Source organism: Bubalus kerabau, chromosome 17 (assembly GCF_029407905.1).
Source record: "Bubalus kerabau isolate K-KA32 ecotype Philippines breed swamp buffalo chromosome 17, PCC_UOA_SB_1v2, whole genome shotgun sequence".
Classification (NCBI taxonomy): domain Eukaryota; kingdom Metazoa; phylum Chordata; class Mammalia; order Artiodactyla; family Bovidae; genus Bubalus; species Bubalus kerabau.
In genome coordinates, this window is record NC_073640.1 from 56,768,647 (window position 1) to 56,790,346 (window position 21,700).

General features: G+C 56.4%; 1 protein-coding gene across 5 annotated transcripts in view; it reads right to left on the bottom strand.

The window, feature by feature from the left end:
* Positions 1-309: 309 nt before the first annotated feature.
* Positions 310-21,700, bottom strand: part of SYMPK (symplekin scaffold protein) — a 33,296-nt gene continuing 11,905 nt past the window's right edge. For all 5 annotated transcript variants that reach the window (XM_055552149.1, XM_055552145.1, XM_055552146.1 and 2 more), the window contains 18 exons: positions 20,051-20,205; positions 17,558-17,708; positions 16,194-16,398; positions 15,207-15,357; positions 14,025-14,260; positions 12,929-13,010; positions 12,662-12,775; positions 11,316-11,463; positions 10,093-10,253; positions 8,503-8,611; positions 8,078-8,178; positions 7,374-7,464; positions 6,208-6,309; positions 2,604-2,791; positions 1,523-1,699; positions 1,215-1,310; positions 703-1,029; positions 310-535 (listed from right to left, as the gene is read on the bottom strand). In XM_055552149.1, the coding sequence (XP_055408124.1) occupies positions 398-535; positions 703-1,029; positions 1,215-1,310; positions 1,523-1,699; positions 2,604-2,791; positions 6,208-6,309; positions 7,374-7,464; positions 8,078-8,178; positions 8,503-8,611; positions 10,093-10,253; positions 11,316-11,463; positions 12,662-12,775; positions 12,929-13,010; positions 14,025-14,260; positions 15,207-15,357; positions 16,194-16,398; positions 17,558-17,708; positions 20,051-20,205 (2,732 nt within the window). In that variant the 3' untranslated portion in view covers positions 310-397. The remainder of the gene's footprint in view (positions 536-702; positions 1,030-1,214; positions 1,311-1,522; positions 1,700-2,603; positions 2,792-6,207; positions 6,310-7,373; positions 7,465-8,077; positions 8,179-8,502; positions 8,612-10,092; positions 10,254-11,315; positions 11,464-12,661; positions 12,776-12,928; positions 13,011-14,024; positions 14,261-15,206; positions 15,358-16,193; positions 16,399-17,557; positions 17,709-20,050; positions 20,206-21,700) is intronic.

Consider the following 21,700-nt stretch of genomic DNA (forward strand, 5'->3'; position numbering starts at 1 on the left):
TTGCAGATAGGCAGGCCAGATCAGTCGCCCGTATTGTGAGCACCCAGCAGCCGCTGGGCTAGCTGCGCAGGTTGCTAGGGACGGAGGGGGCGGGCCGTTACCAGGACAGGGCGCGCGGGGATGCGCGGCCAAGAAGCGGCTTTTCGCGCAGGCGCAGCCCCATGCCAGAGGGGCTTGCAGTCTTCCCCGGCGGGTTGGAGGGCCTCCTGGGCACGCCCACCAGCCTCTGCACAATCCCACAGCTGACACGGAGGCAGGCATCAGAGACGACACGCATACCCCAGACCGGAGATCTTTTTTACTTTTTTAATTTTTAAAGGCAAAGCACCGTCGGCCAAGCCCCTCCCCGGCCTCCCTGAGCTCCCAGTCCCACTCCCCGGCCCCCCAACAAGCTCCGTCAGCTATTCCCCTTGGTCTCCGGTTCGCCCGCCTCCTCAGTGGCGGGGCTGGGAGTCTGCACTGTGTCTTCTCCAGCAGCTGTGAGGGGCTGGGGGCTCCGCTCCTCCTTTGAAAGCAATCCACCTGCTGCAGTCTCCTGGTGACAGAAGCGGGGGCAGGTCAAAGACAGCGTTGTCGCATCTCCAGTACTTCTTCAGGCCCTACCCTTCCCGCCCCCTCCCTGCCTTGGACACTAGGCACACACACTTAACCCCGGCCCCTGGTTTCTCTCATCTTCTGTTGCTCTGGGGCGGTCATCCCTACCTTAGGTAGGGGTCCCTCAAGACTAGAGTCCAGCAGTGCGGCCTCAGTCAGCCCCGAGTCATCGTCCATGCTGATGAAGATGGCCGGGGTCTCACACTCAGGCCCCTCCTCCCGGAAATCAATGGCTTCCTCTGGCTGGGGGGGGCCTGGCCGCGCCGAGGAAGAGGACGAGGACGAGGAGGGGGCTCCCAGTCCCCCAGGCTTCAGCTTCTGTTCTTCCTCCAGTTGCCGCTTTAAGGCCTTCTCCTGGGCCAGCCGCAGGCCGATGAGATCTTGAGGGGGTCGGGGGGCAGGAGGTGGTGCCAGGGCCAGAGGCTCTAAGTCATCCTGGAGGTGCGGGGCGACACACAAAACCGCAGGGATGGCTGGGACCCAAGACCCAGGCTGCTCTCAAGGGGATGGTGGGGTAAAAGATGGAAACCACCCTGAGGCAGACAGCAGAGAGGGCTGGTGTGGGTAGGAGGAGGGGCGCAGGGCACTTCTGGCTTGGGGAGGGGGCTGCAGACCCTCACCTCTTCCAGGGGCCCGGCAGGTGCTTCCTTAGTCTCTGGCTCCTGCTTGCCGCTGGCCTCCAGGATGGCCATGATGGAGTTGGGGATGTGCGCTTGCTAGGGGAAAAGCAGATGGGGGCGCTGTGGAGAGCTCTGACCCGGAGACAACCCCCTTCCCCAAGTCCCACTCAGACCCTAGGTGTCCTTGACTCTCCAGACCCCAGGACCTTCGTGACACTGCCGGGGTGCCCCTGCCCGCACCCCCGCCCCCCCGCCTCAGTCCCCCAGGGCTGGACCCATGGGGCCACCCACCCCACACCCGGGGGTACCTGGTGGGGGGTGAAGGAGCGGACGTGGGCCAGCAGGGGCTCCCGGAGCTCTGGGCACTTGTCAAAGACGGCCCCCAGCTGCTGGGGTGGGAGCTGCAGGATGACCTGGAAGCTCTGGGGCTTGGTGCGCTGACAGCACTTGATGAAGCCCTCCCACACCTTAGGATACTTCCACACCTGGACCGGGCAGGGAGGGAGCAGTCGTGAGGGGGCCTGCAGGAAGCCAGACGCCCCAGAAGTTGGGACAAAGACGTAATGCAAGAAGGCCATGCCTCGCTGCATTCTCACCGCCACCTCTAGAGGGCGACGTTAGCCCTGCTAAAGCTAGGAGGCCCAGGGAGGTGCGGGACTCGTCTAGGGTCACACAGGTCCCAAGGGCAGAACCAACCCCCAGATCTGCCTGCATCTGCACTTAACCTCTAAGCCAGATGTTGCAAAGTGGCAACCTGTGGTCTGAATCCAGTCTGAAGGCTTGTGGATAGAGGGGTTTTTTTGTTGTTTCATAAAACATTTCTAGCTTCTCTTGAAAACTGGGGCCATCTATCAGCTCAAGATGCCTCTTGTCTGACTGAGTGTCAAATGATGGGGGGCAAGGGGCAGCCCTGGTGGCTCAAATGGTAAAGAATCTGCCTGCAGTGTGGGAGACCCAGGTTTGATCCCTGGGTCAGGAAGATCCTTTGGAAAAGGGAATGGCTACCCGCTCCAGTATTCTTGCCTGGGAAACCCCATGGACAGGGAGCCTGGAGGGCTACAGTCTAAGCAGCTGCAAAGAGTTGCACACAACTAAGTGATGAACACTTTGAAGGGGGAGCCACACCTGCTGGATGAGCACCTCTCGAGTCTGCTCCTACCACCCAGCAGCCTCACTCGCCGCCCTGCCGCCATCTGACGCAGTGACCCCTAGAGGGCTGTACTGTCTCAGCAGTCTGCCCGGCGTGGTAGAGCGTGTCTCTGCATGAGCGCTCCCTTGGGACAGGGGCCAAACCGGCTGGAAAAGCCTGCGGTTCTGCCTCAAGTCTGTTGGCAGCACATCCTGCGGCAGTCCCCTGCCTGGGAGACCAGGGTGGTCAGGGCAGATTACCTGCTTCATGATGAGCCGGGACAGGATGTTCATGACGAAGCCCCCCAGGCGGGGGTACATAGTCAAGGACTGGATGACGGTCCTCATGAGCAGCATGGGCAGGGGGCTCTGCTCCATCAGTTGCTGCATCACCACGGCCAGCACCTCCGACGTGTACACGTTTCGCTCCGCAAAGCACAGGTTGGTGGCTGTGAGGAGGCGGAGAGGGGACCTGTCCCCTTTGCCCAGCAGCCCCTGGGAAGTGGGAGTCCCACCACCCCTTAGAAAGCCTCAGCCCTGTGATCTGCCCGCATGAGGTGAGACCCAGCCCCAGCTCCCTGAAGCTCCAGGCAAGACAGATTCCCTCCCACCCAGAAGTGGACACTGTGGTCTGATCCTTGGAAAGCCTGGGAGCTGGGGTAAGGGAGAGGACACGTCCATCTCCTGGAAGCCCCACGGGGCCATGGGAAGACATTGGTCCTTTCTCTTGGAGAACAACGGCCAGAAAGGGTGAGGGGAGAAAGATATGTTGCCTACCCCTGGGGCCCCATTGTGGCTGGACTGGGATGGCGTGGCACCTCCACCTCTACTGGAAGGAAGCAGCTGTGACTTCCATAAGCAGTCCCTCAGGGGACATGCTGCTCATGGTCTCCATGAGCAGACTGGTCAAGAGACTGCTTGCTCTCAACCCAGTGCACTAGGCTCGTGCTGGTGCTCGGGCGCTACCAGGCCTGGGGGGATATGGAGGTCACAGTCCACAGAGTCACGAAGGAGGGGCGAGAGGAGGAAGTCTGGGCATACGATGAGCACCAGGAAGGGCCTGAGAGGGGCTGGTGCAGCACAAGCACCCACAAGGACAGGCCCCTCAGGAGCACGCTGTGGGACTCCAAATCAGTGAGATCAGTGGTGCTCGGATCCACTGTTAGTGGGGAGACTCCGGGAATTGCCTCTGAACCCCTTCTGCCCCAAACACCACTTGCCAGGTAAGTCTGTCAACCAGGAAGTCTTTATTGAGCTAGAAGAGAGGCCCCCCAATCCTTGAGAGGCTAATGGAGAACAGAGGTGGGTGCCTATAAAGAATGTGGGCTGGGGAGCTCCTGTAAGGAAGAGAGGGAGGCTGGAGGCATTGCAGGCAGATAGGCAGGGAGGAGGCTGGAGGTGGGGTAGGGAGGGCACCTAGGCTGCAGGGAGCACAGAAGGTGAACAAAGTGCAAGAGGACCCGCCCGAAACAGAGGCTGTTCCTCCTCCTCGTCCCGTCTAGGTAGCTGTTGGCTTCTGCCTGCTCTGCCAGAAAGCCTCCAAAATCAGCCTTCTTCCCTCTCCTCCCCTTCAGTTCCACTCCAGCCTCCTCCTGGGCCTCCCACCCACCCTCTAATCCACCCTCCATACAGCAGCCTGAGAGGGTCTTTCAAAAGCTCAACCTGACCCTGTACTGCCACAGGCCCTCAAGAGAGCAAGTCTGAACTTGAACTTGGGTCTATGAGAGACCAGCTGTGCGCAGGGCCTACACCATTACAGCCCGACTCCATCCCCCACCACCATCCTCGACCAGATCCAGCTGGGTCTGCTCTGCAGTTCCAGAACCAGGCCTTGCTAGCAGGGATCATCTCTCCTGTTCATCCTGTTCATTCCTCACCCCTGTTCATCCTGCGGTATCAGCTCAGGTGTCCCCTCCTCCAGGAAGCCGTTCCTAACATCCCACCCAATGGAGAGTCAGGGGGTCCCCTGCCCCAGTCCTGCTCACTCTGGACTGTTACTGGAGGGATGGCCTGTGAGCCCGGGGAGGGCAGGGCCAGGACTGTCCCCATCCCTGCCGTATCCTCAGCAGGGCCCAGCACAGGGCTGAGCAGAGGTGTGCAGTGAGTCTTAATCGCTGGGCCAGTCCACTGGGCAGGTCCAGCTATAGAAAAACTCATCAGAGAGGGTGGTTTAAGGGAAGTGAATGCCAGTGATGACTGCTTATACTGTCAGACAGTGGGGAGTCCAATGGGGCACAAAACAGGACCTGGAGCTAACAGTCAGGCAGGGTTACTGGTGCAACGGAGAAAAGCATGGGTGCCTCAGCAGAGAAGCGTGCTCTGGGATGAACAGCCGGTACGGAGACCAGCTGAAGGGCTGCTGAGAGCGCAGCAATACAGAGGCTCCGCGTGGGCCTGGGTTTAGGGAGAACCACGCGGGGCGTTGCCAAAATCTCCAGGGCCTGGCTGCTGGCTGCGCGGGTGACCTGTGGTCAAGCCCTTTCCCCCTGGGCCCCGGCTCCCTTGTGTGAGATCAAGGACCAAACCCAGGTCTGTGAACGGGAGTCACCGGAGTGGTGGGCGGGGCCCGACGGTTCCAGCCTGACCTCCTTTCTTGACCAGACCCCCGCCCCCAAACCACCAGATCCAGCCAGGGGCCGCTCTGCAGTTCCAGAACCAGGCCATGCTAGCACAATCTGAGTCCCCTCAAATGGTACACAAGGTCACGTGTGGGTACTGTCCTTGGGAATGGGCTCATGACTTCCAGAGGTCACCTAAGGGGCCAGGGCGTGTAAGACGACCACTCCCGAGCCTCAGCTTTGAGACTCTCCACCGCGTCCACTAGAGGCCTGAGTTCCCTCAGTTGTAGCGTGTGTTTAGTATTTTCAGAAGCTCCTCTCTTGACCTAAAGGTTTCTGAGAGAATCTGCTGAGGAAGACTAGGAAATATGTCACTGAAGCTACTTCAGGCAGGACAAGACACTAGCAAGGAGGGAAAAACCCCCTCCCTGCTTTTAAAGGAGAGAGGAGGAAGCAAGGCCAGCTGTCTTCTGAGAAGAGCAGGGAACAGTAAGGGCTCCTGCCTCCGTGGGAAAGCACGGTTTCTGGACCAGCAGCCATGGAGGACGTGGAGGGGAGCATGGAGGGAGGGAGGGGAGCATGGAGGGAGGGAGGGGAGGGGAGCGGAGGGAGGGAAGGGCGCGCTGAGGAGGGAGGGGAGGATTGCCCTGGGACCCAGGAGGCCATATGCAGGCAGAACCGGTTTCGGACTCGGGTCCCCCAACTTCCGATTCTGTTTTGTCCACTACACCACTTAGCTTCTGGGTGGCCCTGAGCAAGTTACTTAACCTCTCTGGAACCTCCACTCCGACTACAAAACGGAAGTCAGCATACTTACCAGGAACAGAGGGGTGCGGCTGGGTGGGTGGGCCTGTGAGGCGCTTGGGAAAGCACGGCCCAGACTAAGTGCTAGGTGAACAGACAGGCTGTCATTAGGGAACTGTTCACTGTGGGGGGCTGGCCAGGTTGTCACCTACTGCCTCGGGCCGCTCTCCAGGCTCAGCTCTCCCGTTTGTCACTCCTCAGGCCCCTGGGGGCTGGGGAGGAGAGCTCCCCCACCCTTCCTGAGGACTGCTCTGTGCTGGTGCACAGGGGGTGCATCAGTTCTTTAGATGGGACAGGGGAGGAAGGAAGGAGAGGAGGAGAGGAGGAGGGATGGAAAGGAGCGACGCTGGCATCCGGAGCTCTGAGACGGGGCTGCGGGGGGCACAGTCTCCGACTTGGCTGATTCCACAGGGGGCTGACTCCAGCCTAAGGTTCTTCCCCGGGTCCGCAATGGCCAGGCCACTGAAGAGGGGGTCTGGGCGGGGTGGGGGGGTGTGCCTCACCTTTGATGATGGACTTCATGTCACACTTTGCCGAGTCAATGTTGTGTAAGGCGATGAGCAGCTCTCCAGGGTTCAGGGGGGACAGGGCTGAGTTCCCTTCACCTGCAGCACGGGGAGCGGGGGGAGGAGGAGGAAGACAGTATGGAGGCCTGAGACAGGTCCAAGCCCCCCTAGACTGGGGGAGCGGCAGAGGAAGACAAGGCGCCCTCTGGGATTAGGGGTACAGAGGGCTGGAGCGGCGGGAGGAGACTGAGAGCACCAGGAGGCGCCCCAGTGAGGCGGCGGCTGGTGACCACTCCAACCAGAGGCCTTCAGGCCTGCACTGGGCCCCCCCGCCCCCGCACTGGGCCCCCAGCACCTCTCCTGCGACTCAGCCACTCTCCCCTGTCCCGGCCCAGGCTGTGCACCCACAAGGGCAGGGAGCGGACGAGCTCATCCCAGGTCCCCAGCACAGCAGAGGCGCAGGGGCGCCTGCTAGACAGGACAAGAGGGGGCCAGGCAACAGACTTGCACACAGCGCTCGGGCTGAACGCCACAGGGCACGAGGCTGGGGGAGACGGCACTCTTCTGCTGGGGTGTCGAGGGTCCCAGACACTCGCGCATGTGTTTTGAGCCGCCAAGTCACGTGCGGAACAGACAGCTTCCACCCTCCCTAGCTCCAGCCCCTGGGGTGAGGGCTGAGGAATCTACCCTATGCCATCTGGTAGTCTGTCTAGGTTGAAAGTTTTCTTTCTTTTGGGCCAGGGCGAGTCCAAACTCGAACAAAAGGCCCCTCACCCACAGCTGGAGGGGTTCAGGCAAGACCTGAGGAAGGGCAGGGATGGAGCCCGTGTTTGAGGTCCTGGAAGGGAAGATGCTTATAGAGAGTCAGCCCTCAGTCCCACAGTTTTGTCCCCAATGTGGATGAAACCATCACCCAAGTATCATGGGAGGGTGGCCTAGGAGCTTTGGGACAGATGTCAAGATGTCGCCAAGTCTGAATGGCAGCCTCAGAGAGCAAGATGAACACCCCCCACCAAAAGGTGGTGGCATCCCTCCCCCAGCTCTCACCTCCCGGACCCCTTCCTCCTGCACCTGAGGTGGGGTCTCCTGGGGGAACTGCTGGGGAGGGAAACGAGGGCCAGGGTTGAGCTGGCCCCTGGTGGGGAGGCGAGCACATCACCTACCGTGCTGGGTGCCCAGCAGGCGATTGAAGACCTCTTTCACCACGATGGGGTTAAGCTTGATAAGCTTTGGCAGGGCCTGGATCACTTCCTTCTACAAGGGCAAGACAGAGGAGGGCAGATCAGATGCACCCCCTGCCCACTCCAGATAAGCCTGCCCACTGCTCGCCCTGCGGCGGTGAGGGGCAAGCTCTGGCCTCACCTAGCCGCCCAGTGCCTTCCCCTTCTCCCTCTCTTTGGTCCTCAAGGTTTAGCTTTCCCAGCTCACTGGGCCTGACCCAGCCCCAGCCTTATCACCCCCAGGCGAGCCCCTGGGCCGGCTCGATGGCTCCTCCTACAAGAGGAGATGGAGGTTCACCCGAGGTCCCACAGCCTGGGAGGAACAAGACCGGGGCAGGGGAAGCACACGCTCAAGGGGAGGTGTCCCCTGCCCTGCTTCTGTGGCTCCACTTGGTTCTCAGGACGATCGTGTGTACAGGGTGGGGCGAGAGGGGAGGAGAGGGGAGGAGGGCGGCGGTGGTGGATCACTGGGATATTCACTCACAAGAGGAAGAAGCTGAGGCTCAGAGAGGGGCGGGGCTTGCCAAATTGAGACTGACCCAGACAAGACCCAGACTGTGCTCACAGGGTGCCCGGGAGCCTCCCTCCTCCCCGCCCTGCCAGGCGTGTCCCCGTGGGTGGGGGCATCCAGGCGTGCAGCTCCGTACCTTCTCCAGCCCATTGAGCACTGGGATGAGGAAGCGGACATCTGGCAGTCGCTTGTGGTAGAGATCCCTGACCCGCTTCACCAGCTCTGGGGACGGGGGCACTGCAGGCGGAGGAATAAGCAGGAGGCTCAGGGGCTTGGGGTGGTGGGGTGGACATTGAGGAGGAGAAACGAATGGTGGTGGGTGTGTGGCAGGGGCGGGGACTGCTCCATTTCAGAGCAGAAATCCCTGGCCCCTGGGTTTCTCAAATGCATTTTAGCAGTGTACTCTTGTGCACAGAGAAATTGAGGCCCAAGGATGGGGAGAGACTCACAAGAGGGCCAAGCGTCTAGGGACCCAGCGGCTCTGATCCCCAGGTCCTGAGAAGGCAAATGGGGAGGGCCTGGACAGGAGAAAAGGAAGGAGGATGGGGTCCCGGGAGGCACCTTTGTCGGTGAGGCTGTGCAGACAACGTGTGACCAGTGTCTCCGCACCCTTGGGACAGTTCTCCACCAGCAGGAGCAGCTCTGGCGAGTTCATGCCCATCCCCCGGATCTACAGGCGAGAGATGAGAGAGGAGACGTTGGGCGGTGTGAGGGCATGGGGGCCCAGGGGGAGAGCTGGGGAGGCGTCAGAGACCAGGCAGCTGGCGGGACGCTGGGACTCTGGAGGAGGAACTGGCAAGAGAGGGCGGATCTCAAATATTCTCGTTAGAAGAAAAGCAATAATTCTTTGAGGTAATGGATGTTAATTAAACTTATGGTAATAATCATTTCACAATATATACATGTATCAAATCACTATGTTGTAGACCTTAAGCTAAGATAATGTTGTGTATCAGTGGTATCTCAATAAAGCAGAGAGAGAAAAGAATGGGTGTCAGGCTTCAGAGAAGTGGGGGAAATCTGGGGAAGGTGGGCAGGGCTGGCAGAAGTGTCCAGGTCTCTTCCACCCGACCTCATATACACACAGGCTCCTGCAGCGCCTTCCTGCACTCTTATCATGCTGCCCTCCCAGCAGGCAGGCCAGGCCTGGCCTCTGGGACTCAACCTGACCTTTGATGCCCAAGCTATTCTTCAATTCTTTGGTGAAGACTTTTTTTGCTTCTGCAGGCATAAGTGACCCCTGCCCACCTCCCTGTGACCACCCGGGTGCCAGCTTTGCTGCTGGCTCACATCAGGGCTTGACCTGTTGCTGCGTCTGCAGCCTCCCCCTAACCCCTCCACGGGCACCGAACACAGGGAGCGGAGGAGAGCCAGGCGTCAAGGGCTCGTCCCTTCCTCTTCCCAACTGCAAGTGGAGCTGAGAGTCGTTGCCCTCCAGGAGCTCACAGTCCCGTGGGCTCACCGTGACAATGGGGAGAAGAATCTGCTTCCTCCTCACAACTAGATTACTACCTCCACGTTACAGGTAAGGGCCCACTGACTCCGGGAGGCAGGTATGTGGGAATTAACCTGCCACATTTTCTCTTTTGGTTTACGGTGGAATTCTCAGTAATAAAATGTCAGGAACAGAGATAGAGAACAGCAGTTTCAAATCTGGCGACAGAAGGGAAGAACAGACATTCTGAATTTCACAGGCCAGCCTGTAACTTCGTTGCTTCTCTTGTGTGTGACCCTGTGGCTCCAGAGAGGAGCAGGAAGGACTCGGGCCACGACAAGTAAAGATTCCTGTCAGCAAGGCAGGGGAGAGACGGCTCATACATGACAACAGGGACACAGGTATTCACGAGCATGAGGTCACAGAATCGCTCCAACAAGCTTGCTGGTCTGAATTATCTGCTTGGTGCAAGGTCACGCACTGAGAAGGGGAGAGATGGAACGTGAACTGAGGTCTGTCCGACTGGAAGCTCTTAACTACAGGGCTACCCTGCTGTCTTCTCAGGAGTGGATGGAAGTGGGGGGTCGGGGGGTGATGACCCTTAGCCTCAGCACTCAGCAGGGGGAGGACATCCAGGGGAGGGGCAAGGGCGGGGCTGGAGTTGTTATTCGGCTCCGCCCACCAGTGGGCGGAGCCTGGCGGGCCAGGGGCCTCACCGGCTGTTCGATGACCCTCAGCACTGTCCTCTTGATGTCAGCGATGGCCTCCGTGTACACGGCCGCCAGCTCGTGGATCAGCTTGTGGTTCTGAGGTAGGAGAGCCAGGTAGAGGTACAGGCACTGCTTCACCGTCTCCTCGGTCCAGGGTGCGGCCACCTCTAAGAGGGCAGGGGTGTGGGGGGTGAAGATCAGATGGGCCCCACTCCCCCTCGCCCCTGCCCAGCGCCTGGCTCTTCTTGGGGGGCGGCAGGCACAGAAGGGAGTGGGAGCTGGGCCTGGGAAGCAAACTGTCCCAGGGCAGGAAGCTAGTCCTTTGGGAAATGGGGTGCAACCAGACCTGCTCCCCTTCTAGAAGTTTCTGCCCTACATTCCCATCTGGTCTCCTCTGACCACCAACCCAGATGGATCTTCCCAAGAGCACATCTGGCCCTGCCCCTCCCCTGCTCAGCGCTCTCACCACCATCCGGGACCCTCAGGGGACGCCTGCCTTGCTCTCCCTGCCAGCTCCTGTTCAGGGCTGCCCTGCCTCCGGGGGTGTGTGCTGGGCTCACAGCCTCCTTCTGACGCTCCCTTGGGGCCCCCACTTTGGAGCCTGTGCACATGCTGCTCTGTTGCCTGGAACCTGGTGCCCAATTCTTTTTTATTTTTAACCTCACTGTGTGGCAGGATCTTAGTTCCCCAACTAGGGATCGAACCTGTGATCCCTGCATTGGCAGCATGCAGTCATAACTACTAGACCACTAGGGAAGCCCCCAGTTCCTCTTTCGGCACCACCTCAGGGTCACAGAGCCAGCACACCTCCTGGGAAGCTGGCCCGGCACCCAGGCTGCACTGGGGCTCCTGTGCTCCTAGAAGCCCCCTGCTTTCTGCCACAGCCAGAACCTTTCAGTTTAATGGGCCCTTCCCTGGGGGCCTGGGTCTCCCGGTCTGCAATGCTGGAGGACCCGGAGCTCTGCTAAGGGAATGGTCTGCAAAGAACCTGCCTGGCCCTTCCTGGAGTCCCATCACTGGCTCACTCTCCTGGTCCTCGGCTTCCAGCCCAGCTGGCCCCTCTTTCAGGACACTCTCCCTGACCCCTCAGGCTGGGCCAGGCACCCGTTCTGGGTTCCCACAGGCTCCTGCTTTCACCACCTGAGCGCGTTCAAGCTCTTGCTGTCTGGCTGTCTCCCCCAGCAGGCTGTCCCCCAGCTCACTGCACCTCTGGAGAACCTGTGCCAAACCTGTGTCCTTGTCGGCTCCAAACAGTACCGACGGCGGGTTGGGGTGGACCAGGAGCTGCAGGTAGTTGAGGGCAAACTTCTCCACGTACTCTCGCAGCTGCTCCTTTTCGTACATGCGCTTGATGAACAGCAAGGCCTGGGAACGCACCTGAGGAGCAGGGCGGGGGAGGATGACTGCTCTGAGCTTGGCGGCATCGGCGTGAAACAAGCCGAGGTCTGAGAAAGGCCCGGCGGGGCTGAGCTGCCGTGCCCAAGGCTGGTTACCAGTTGGGGAGAGAGGCTTCTGGACCAACTCAAGGCCCTGTACCACCCCACCGTCTACCTGCCCCATCCCATCTCTTATCGTTCATTCTTGTCTTGCTTGCTACACTCCAACTGGAAGCAGCTTTCCTTAGTTGCTCGAAAAAGCGAAGTCACTCAGTTGTGTCCGACTCTTTGCGACCTCATGGGCTACAGCCTACCAGGCTTCTGCGTCCATGGGATCTTCCAAGCAAGAGTACTGGAGTGGGTTGCCATTTCCTTCTCCAGGGGATCTTCCCAACCCAGGGATCAAACTCAGGTCTCCCTCATTGCAGGCAGACACTTTACTGTCTGAGCCACCAGAGAAGCCCTCACTTTTTTAAAAGTGACCACATTCTCCCCAGCTCTGAGACTTGGCACAAAAGGTTCCCACTGCTGGCATGCCTGTCACTGGCTAGATCCTGTTTCGCTCAGACATCCCCTGCTGGGGGCCATGTGAACAGGGCCCGCTTGGGCACCGCTTTGTCCCCAACAGTACCACGGGGCTGAGCCAGCAGGGAGGGCTTGCTGAGTGAATGGCCATGAGATGTCAGGAAGGAGCTGGCGGCAGGCAGGAGCAGGGATGGACCGAGAGCCTCTCAATCACACGCTGACCCTCTGTGCAGGGCACACTCGTCCACTCAGTGCAGCTCTTGGCTCACACCACCCTTCCTCCAGAAGTCTTCCTTAGAGCGCTTCCCTTCCCTGGCTGCACACCCAACTCCACTCCAGGCACTGAACTCGCTATGTGATCACAATGGCTCCCCTCCTGGTCAGTGCCCCCCCAGGTCCCAGCACAGCACCAGGCCTTAAGAGGGGGTGCACCAACATGGGCAGACCAAGAGCGAAATGGACTGCCATTCCGGCTGGGGGGGGGGGGGGGGTGTCTATGTACATTCTAAGCAGCCTCGTGCCATCAAAAATGGAAAAGCCGCCACCACCAAGTTGTCACAAGAAGGGCAGCAGGCCCAGAAACCTTCAGGGGCATGTGGAAAAGACGGGGCTGGTTACTCGGGACAGAGGACAGGCTGAGTGTAACCCAGCACAGAGCAGGGGTGAGGGGTCACCTTGTCCTTCTCGTGGGAGCTGAGGTCTAGCAGGACATGCAGGTACTGGAACTGGCGGGATGGGCGCTTGAAGATCAGGTCTCGGAGAGTGGACATGCCCAGGTAGGTGCGACTCTGCGGCAGGAAGGAGGGGAGCCAGAGCTCAGGGCACCCGCAGTGTGCCTCTGGGGTGTCTCCCTTGCCTCAGTCAGATCGCGTCCCTCACAGAACCCCCCCAACCCGACCCCAGGCTGCAGCGAGCATGGCCCCAGCCGCGCCCATTCTCACCTCGTCCTCGCAGTACTTGCGGATCACCTCCAGGGCGCTCTCGGTGATCAGCGGCGCCTCCAGCACAACCTTGGTGAAGATCCTGCCAGGGTGGGGGGTACGGGGTACAGCTGCAGAGGAGAGGCCCCTGGGCTTCCCCCCTCTGCTGACTGCAGCTCAGAGCTGGCAGGATCCCTGACAGAGCGCTCACTCAACCCCCTGCGGACAGAGCTACAGAGCTCTGGAAGCAACAGAGTAGGGTTCAAATGCTGCCTGGGGAGGGGGTGGTGATATGGGCAGAGACTGCCTCTCTGAAACTCAGTTTTGTCCAATGGGGATTCCTAGCTTGTTTAAAACAGCAATAGGAGGGAATGATAGAGGGGAGTTGGGAAGGGTGTTGTATTTCAGACACGGTGACCACCAAAGGCTGCTTTGAGATGCTTTAGTCAATGCTGGTAGATAAGAAATAGCTGGCCATACAAGGAGTAGGTGGAGAGGACCCCAGGTAGAGAACAGAGAAGTGCCAAGCTTGGCATGTGAAGGCTGGTGCGGCTAAAGTTGGGGCAGGGGGTGGGGGGTGGGCAGGGAAAAGCAGAGAGGCCAAAAAAGCTTGAGAGAGTTGGTGGCGACTAGATTATACAAGATCTCACAAGGCCTATTACGGAAGTCGCATTTTATCTCGAGAACAGAAGGTTTTTAGTGGGGAAATAAGAGGCTTTACATTATCAAATGTCACCTGTGCTGCTGGAGAATGGATACGCTGGAGGTCAAGAACAAGGAGGAAGCTACAGAACCAATTCAGGCAAGAGATGGGGGTGGTGAGAAGCTGACCCCCGGAACGGGCCTCTGGGGCAGGCGCTGCCAGCACACCATGGGGGAAAACGGAGGCCCAGAGGTGAGTGCCGCAGCTCGGTCAGAGAGCAAGCAGCAGAGCGGGGCACAGGCGACACTGCAGAGACCTGTTCTGTGCGTGGGGAGGGCGGGGAGAGGTGGCGGCTCGGGGCGGGCGCGTGGAGGACCCACTCGGTGCTGAGGAAGAGCTGCTCGGAGCCCAGAAAGCAAAGGCAGGACACGGCCAGGGGACCCGAGGACGGCGGGTGCAGGCCCGCCCCCTCACCCGTCCTTCTGGTCCGGCTTCTCCTGCAGGCCGGAGAGCAGGCGGATGAGGCAGTCCTCGTACTTGTCCAGGGCGCCCTTGACGCCAGCTGCGAGGTAGGCGTTGTACTCCTGGTAGAGCCAGGCGAAGGCCAGGTCCAGGCGGGCCCGGACGTCCTCCAGGATGAAGGACAGGACCTCGGCCTTCAGGCCTGAGTCGAACTGCGTCACCAGGCTGGCCAGGATCTTTATGCGCACCTGAAACGGGAGTGAGGATCTGTGGCGGCGTGGGTGGCCGGGTGGGGGCGGGCAACGCCAGGCACCCCCCACTGTGCCCTGCGTCTGCTCCCGCCCAGCCTCAGGGAGCCAGCGCAGACCCGGTGTTAAGTGAGGAAGGAAAGCCGAAGAACCGTATTTTCAGGAGGTCTCCTTTATATGAAGAAAAAAACTGCAAAGGGAGAAAACAGTAACAAAACTAGGAGTAACAGCTAGAATTTCTAAGAGTAATATCTAAATCATAGATATATAAAATTACAAATAGCTACATTGTATCTAAAGTGCATCTAAAATAGAAATATCTAAATTTTTAGGAGTATTATCTTGAGTTCACAGAAAATGATCCTGAAGGACTCCCCGAGTATGATTGTTGGTTGCTTCTGTCAGGGGGATGGCTCGCAGATTGGGGGCCAAAGAAGACTTATGGTCCCTCTATGGCCTGGAAATAATTTGAACAGAAAGCATATGTTCATATACTATTTGGTTAACTAAAACTAAACTTCAAAAATTGGGGAAACAGCCTCACTTGACTGAGGCTGCAATCCCAGCAAACAGCAGAATCCGACTTTAAAGCAGGTGTGGGTGTGTGAGTGTGTCTGCGGCCAAAGAACAAGAATGCTGTGAACCGCAGCAAGAGCAAGCACCCTGAGAGCCCGCGCGCAGGCGGCTCTTCCTTGCAGCCACCCTGTGCCGGGGGACAGAGCACGCGTGTCCACACGTCTTCTTCCACATTGCCTGTGAGGAGCTGCTGCTAGCATATCTGCCTTACGGGAGGCCAGAGTGAGGCTGGGAGAAGCGGCCGGTGAGCGGCAGTGCTGGGGTCTGGAGCCAGGGAGGGTCAACCCGGAGGCCCGTCTCTCTGCTGGGACGTGCGGCAGGCTCTTGGAGAGAGGGGCTGGGAGGAGGCGCTGGGAGGACGGGGGCACACCTGGGCGGCCCCGCTGCAGGCCACGGCCTTCTCGGCCCGCAGGATCCGCTTTACAGCGCCCAGCTTCATGGCCTCAACCTGTGCGTCCGTCAGGGGCTTCAGCACGTCACTTAGGCGGAAGATTTTCTTGCGCCCGCCGGCACCCGCCAGCCTATGTGCGAGAGTAGGGACAGGGACTTGGTGACTCCGAACGTCCTTTCTGGAACCCGGGCCCCACCCCAGGCCATACAGACAGAGACAACCTCACACTGTCCCTCCAACTCCCCTGTGACCCCGAGGCACTGCAGGGCAATGAGAAGGCAGAGGATGCTGTTCTGTTTGGTACATGGTATCTGAGGGGAGGCTGCTATAAGGAGCAGGCAACGGATGACAACATGAGACCTGAATGAAGTGAGGGAATCAGACCCGCAAGTGTCTGGGGATGAGCTCTCTAGGCAGAGGGAACAGGGAGTGCAAAGGCCTCCAAGTGGGGACATGCTTGGCCGACCAAGAGGTTGGTGTGACGGGAGGAGGGAGCAAGGCGAACAGAGAGCCTGGAAGGGCAGCAGGTCAGGCCCTGTTGGCGAGCCTGGGCTGGGGACAGGGCAGGGAGAGGCTGGATTCTGTGGTCTGTAAGGCAGGTGATGATGGGGACAATGATGGGAACAACCAGGAGCACTTCCTACGTGCTAGAGACCACGCTAAGTGATTTTTACCTCATGATCACTGTCCACCCAAGAGCCATCTGATTTAATCCTCTAACCAGCACTGTGAACTCATTTAATTCTCTCTCATCCTCAAAGACAGAGAGATATGATCAGCCCCATTTTAGATATGACAGTAGTTTTATATACAAGAAAACAGCAGATAAGGTTCAGTGGTTACGGCATTGACTCTGGAATCTGAGATCCTGACCCAGACTGATCTCTGTTTATCTGCCTCCGTCTGTCACATACACACCAAAACCAGGCCCCAGTTTCCTGCACCAGCACCTGTCAGGGGACTCACCGGGGCTGTGTGACGGGGATAATGGGCTCCGGCCTCCTCTTGGCCTGGGGTGCCTCCTCCTCTAGGGAGGACATGGAGCTCAGGGAGCCCACTACCGAGATGGCCTGGCCCTGGGCTGGCAGGCGCCGCTTGATCAGGACGCTCTCTGGCTTCACCACCTTCTCCTCCTTGGGCTCCTCCTTGCACTGCTTGGTCTGCTCCACGCCTGAGGGGGAAGGCAGCAAACGGGCTCTTGGTGTGTCAGAACCACCTGCTCCCACCCAAGGGCCTCCTGTGGGCCAGGTTCCACTCTAAGCCTTGCACACCCGAAACTCATTTCAATCTGTAAAGCGTGGGTTGGATCCCTGGTTGGGGAATGAGGATCCTGCAAGCTCTGTGGCATGGCCAAAAAAGCAAAAACTTAGTGAAAAATAATTCTGCAAAATGCTTTTCTGGAGCAGGAACATTTTTCATCCCCACTTTGCAATAAAACGATTGAGGTTCAAACAAAAAACGTCATTGTATTTTGGTCGGAGTAATACCAGGTATTGCCACTTTAGAAAGCTGATGAGCAGTTTCAAACAGCACTGAACACGCTCCAAATCAAGACCCAACAATCCCACTGCTTCGTATAAACTCAACACAAATGAGGGCACAGCAGCTTTACTCATAACAGCCAAAAACTGTACAAAGAGCCCACAGGTCCGTCAACAGAGGAGTGTGGATAAACAAATGGGGGCCTGTTCACATAAAGGAAGACTAATGAGCAGTAAAAAATAAATGCTTGGTTTACACAGCAGCATGGATGAACTTCAAAAACATGCTGAGTTTAAAGTAAGCCAGAGGCTATGATCCCACTGATATGAAGTTCAAAACTAAAACAACTCACCTATGGAGACAGAAGTGGGGACAGGGGATGCACTGAGTCTCTACTGGAAAGGAGCAAGAAGGAACCTTCCAGAGTGCTGCTGACAGTCCTTCCCCACCTGGGTAGTGCTTACACTGGCGTGTTCACTTTGTGAAAATCCACTAAGTTGTACACTTTGAGCTGTGAGTTTCACTGTACATAATTTATACCTCAGCAGCACTGTGAGAATGGGAACCCACCCGAGGCTTGGAGAGGTTAAGTAACTTGACCAAAGACACAGTTACTAAGTGGCTGAGGTAGTCTGGGTCCTCTCAGACCTCAAACCCAGGTCTGCTCGACTTCAAAGCCCAGGGCCTGAAAATATTGAGCACTCTATCTATGGGACCTGTGACTACTGACATCTAAGATCTCATATGGTTTTCCATTTGCACTTCGACAAAGAGGTGCTCTTCTAGTAAGGAGAGCCCAGTGGCCACAGTGCCAACTCCGGCCCTGGTCAGCTCCCTGTGGCACTCACCTGGCCCCAGTCCTGCGGCCGTCATCTGCGTGGCCATGAGCCGAGCCAGGTGCTTGATCTGGGCTTCGGTGCCTGCTGACTCCACTGGGGTGTAGATTGCTTGGAAGGAGGCAGGCATGGTCTCGGGCAGGTACACCATGCTGATGAGGACCTGCGAGATGCCAGGAACCTTCCTTACTTATTGACCCAACGGACGCTGGTTCCACACCCAGGCCAATGCTGGCAAAATGGCAGTGATGCGGACAGGCCTGGTCCGCCTTTCATGGAGCAGATTCTTGTGCGAGTGAGAGAGAAAATGAGTACTGATGCAGCGTGGGTGGCATACAAGAGAGGGAAAGGGGGCGTCACCCCAGGAAAGCCAAGGACCGCTCTGGCTCCTCTGGGCGGTGGCATGTAGGCTGGGAACTGAGAGGTGGGCCGGAAGCAGACTGACACAGAGTGAGGCCTTGCAGCGGTGGGGGCAGGTGGGTGGGGAAATTCCAGGTATGGGCACGGCATGGGAGAAGGCTGAGAGGCACCAGAGCTGGTACTCTGCCCAGAGAGTGGAAGGAGGTTCAGCGACAGAGTATAATAACGAGCCAGAAATTGATTTAAAACAAACAAACACAAAATCAGTACCCTAATAGAACAACATATCCACGTCTGTCAGGAATCGGTAACAAAAGATAACTTCAACCCCCTACAGGCTTGGAAGTTTGAATGCATGCTCTTAAATAATAACTACAAGAGAAAGATAATGAAATAAAAGATGGAAGATACAGCTACAATGGTACTTAAATGGAAAATTGGACCCTCAAATGCTTACATTGGAAGAAAAGTGAAAGTGAAAGTCACTCAGTCGTGGCCAACTCTTTTGCTCCAGGCCAGAATACTGGAGTGGGTGGCCTTTCCCTTCTCTAGGGGATCTTCCCAACCCAGGAATCGAACTGGGGTCTCCTGCATTGCAGGCGGATTCTTTACCAACTGAGCTATCAGAGACTGAACATTAATAAGCCAAGCATCTACCTTTGGGGAAAAACACTGAAAGAAAGTAACATTAAAGAAAGAAAGCCAGCAGAAACAAAGAAAAAAGAAAAAAAGACAGCAGAAATAAAACAAAAGGTTACGAAAGATGATCAAAAACTTAAGAGCCAGCTCTTTGAAATGGCTTAAAACAAGCAAATCTATGGCAAGAATATACAAAATAAAGAGGAAGGACACAGTATCAGGGACAAAAAAATGGCATGTTACTACAGAGACAGCAAGTATTACGAGAGTAAAAGAATCCTATGAACAACTACATGCTAATAATTTGAAAAAGACAATTTCCCGAAGTGTGACGGGGATAGATAAGATACAACAAGTTGATGGAAGCCAAATCAGACAGGGCCTAAGGCAAGTTGAATTTAAGTTTTATCTGGAAGGAAGCAGAGAGCCCTGGCAGGGATCTGAGCAGGGGGGCTTCATGACTTGTACTTGACAAAGATGCCTCTGGCTGCCGCAGGGAGGGTAGAAGGCAGGGCCAGAAGTGGTCCTCTGTGGGAAGAGGGCAGGGCCTGGACAGAGCAGGGGTCAGTCACAGGGCTGGGGAAGAGGGGAAGGGCTGGGGGGAGGCGGAGGCAAAGAGTTGAACTTCCAAGTTTCTGGTGTGGGGACGAGAGGCATGTGTGCTAAGAACACAGGAGGGGCCATGGGCCTGTGCTGGAGTGGGAGGAGAAATTTCACAAGTTGAGTTTTGACATGTTAAGTCTGAGGTGCCTGTAAAACACTCAAGGAGAGAAAGATGCAGGTGGCCAGACACCCAGGCCTGGAGCTCACCAAAGAGATGTGAGCTGGAGAGTAAACTCCTTGCTGCCCCAACTGCCCAGCAACTAACCCCCTTGGAGCCTCTAGGGAGAGAGAAGGGAAAGCTGATGGTGACTGCTGTCGAGCATGGGAAGAGATATTCTCCAGGAGGGTCCAGCAAAAAGGTCTCAGTGCTGCTACAGCCTGAAGACTGATGTGAGGACCACCACCCTCCCACCTCCTCGCCCCTCCCCCATTCCAACTGCCTCATCAGCTAAAACCAATGGTTCTGTTACTTCAGAGCAGGACATCTTTGAAAATCTAAAAATAACACTGGTCATCCCACCCCACCAATGCCAATCCCACACCAAATAATGAACAAGTCATGGGGCTGATGCTCCAGTTAATAGACCTAATAGGCCCTCCCTGCAAAGGAAAGGAGAGTGAGTGGGTGGGTCTTAGATTGAGACTTAGAAAACCTGAAGGGGAACTATGACTGGGGGGTGGGCGGTGTGACAAGTGACCTCTTGAAGGAATAAAGATCATCTTAGAAGAGGTCCATCCAAGGTGAGGAAGGCCCAGTGGACCACACCCTCCTAACCCTGAAAACAGAAGTGTTTCAGGTCTGATGTTATGTGCAGAAGGTGGGCAGCATGGAGCGGAAAGGCAGGGAAAGACTGGAGACCCTTCCTCCCTGCCTTGTGGGAGAAGGCCCCTACGTGTCCTTACCAGATTGGCCACGTTGTCAGGTGTCAGCAGAGGCTGGAGGAATTCGGCTGTGATGTCTGTGTCTGACTGGCCTGAGATTTGGGCTGAGGCCTTCGAGGTTCCCGAGGGGCCTGGCTCCAAGTCCTTGTCTTCATCGTCTTCCCCCAGGTTGGGCTCTGGGATGGAGGAGACGACAAGATGCTGGCTCTCTGGAGGGAGCACCAGGCCCTTCTCTCCTCTCAGGTACCCCTGGTGGTCCCTGCCCCGAAGCAGCTTCAGCAAACAGGAGCAGTGTGGTCACGTGACCCTGGGGAACCACCCACCTCTCTCTAGGCCTCAGTTCTCTTCATCTGAGAAATGGAAACACCAGCCTGGCTGATCACACTAAGCTCCAAGAAGACAAAAAGGTTAACTAATAAGCTCACAGAGCTTTATTGTTTAAAAACACCTATCTTTGAAATAGTCTTCAGCCTCACAGGAAATCAAGAAAATGTAAAACATCCTAATAAGACAACAAATTTGCCTATATGATGGACAAAAAAAAAAGTAGTGACAGTTGTTAGCGGGGGTGCTAACTGTGGAAGTGTAAACTGGTATGGCCTTTGGGAAGGGCAGTTTGATAGTACGTCAAAATTTTAAATGTGTCTACCTCTTCAACACAGCAGTTCCACTTATAGGATCTACCCTAAAAACTTACAGATACAGCTAAAGTAAAATGTATAGCAAATTCACAGCAACACTGACAGTACAGAGATACAGCATATAACTTCTATCAAGAACAGGCTGGGTGAATACAAGTACAGAGGTTCTAGCTCAAGGGAAAAAACTAATTTAGTATGAACCTTAGAGAAGAAGCTTTGTGTCCAAAGATGTTCCCTGAAGCTGTAGTTATAAAAGTGGAAAAGCTGGAACATTCAATAGAATGATTTAAGTAGATTAAGGCAAAAATATGACATGTTACACAATCTTGTCAAGTCTGGAACACATGTAACAAAGAGCTGATACCCTGCATTAACCAAGGGCACCTCCAATTCAATTACAAAAGGCTGAACAGCCCAATAGAATGGGTACTTCACATAAATGCAAACAGCTAATAAATGTAAAACAATGCACAGCCTAACTCCAAAACAGGCAAGAAAGCAAATTTAAACCAAGGATACCATTTATACCCAGGGTTTACCCAGTGGGGTATCTGGCACTCACACACTGCTGGGGTGGCATACACTGATGTGATTTTTTTTTAGAAAACTGCTATCAGAAATTTACAGAATTCCCTGGAGATCCAGTGGTTAGGACTTCCTGCTTCCACTGCAGGGACTGTGGGTTCAATCCCTGGTCAGGGAGCTAAGATTCCACATGCCACAAGGAGTGGCCAAAATAAAGAAAAAAAAAATTAGGTGGATAGGTGGAGAAAAACAGATAGATCTCTACCTCAATCTTCATACCCAATAAGTTATTTTTCAAAATGAAAAAAACAAAAATAAAATTCCATCCTTTCTTTTTTTTTGCGGGGGGGGGGGGGGGGGAGGAGCATCATGGGATCTGTGTATTGCAGCACAGCCGACCCCACCCCCTCGCAAATTACTTCACAGGAAAGGAGAACTCTACACGTCAAAGGCATTTCTGAAAGAAAACCTAAGTGTTAATACTTGTGGTTTTGTTACTTTTGGG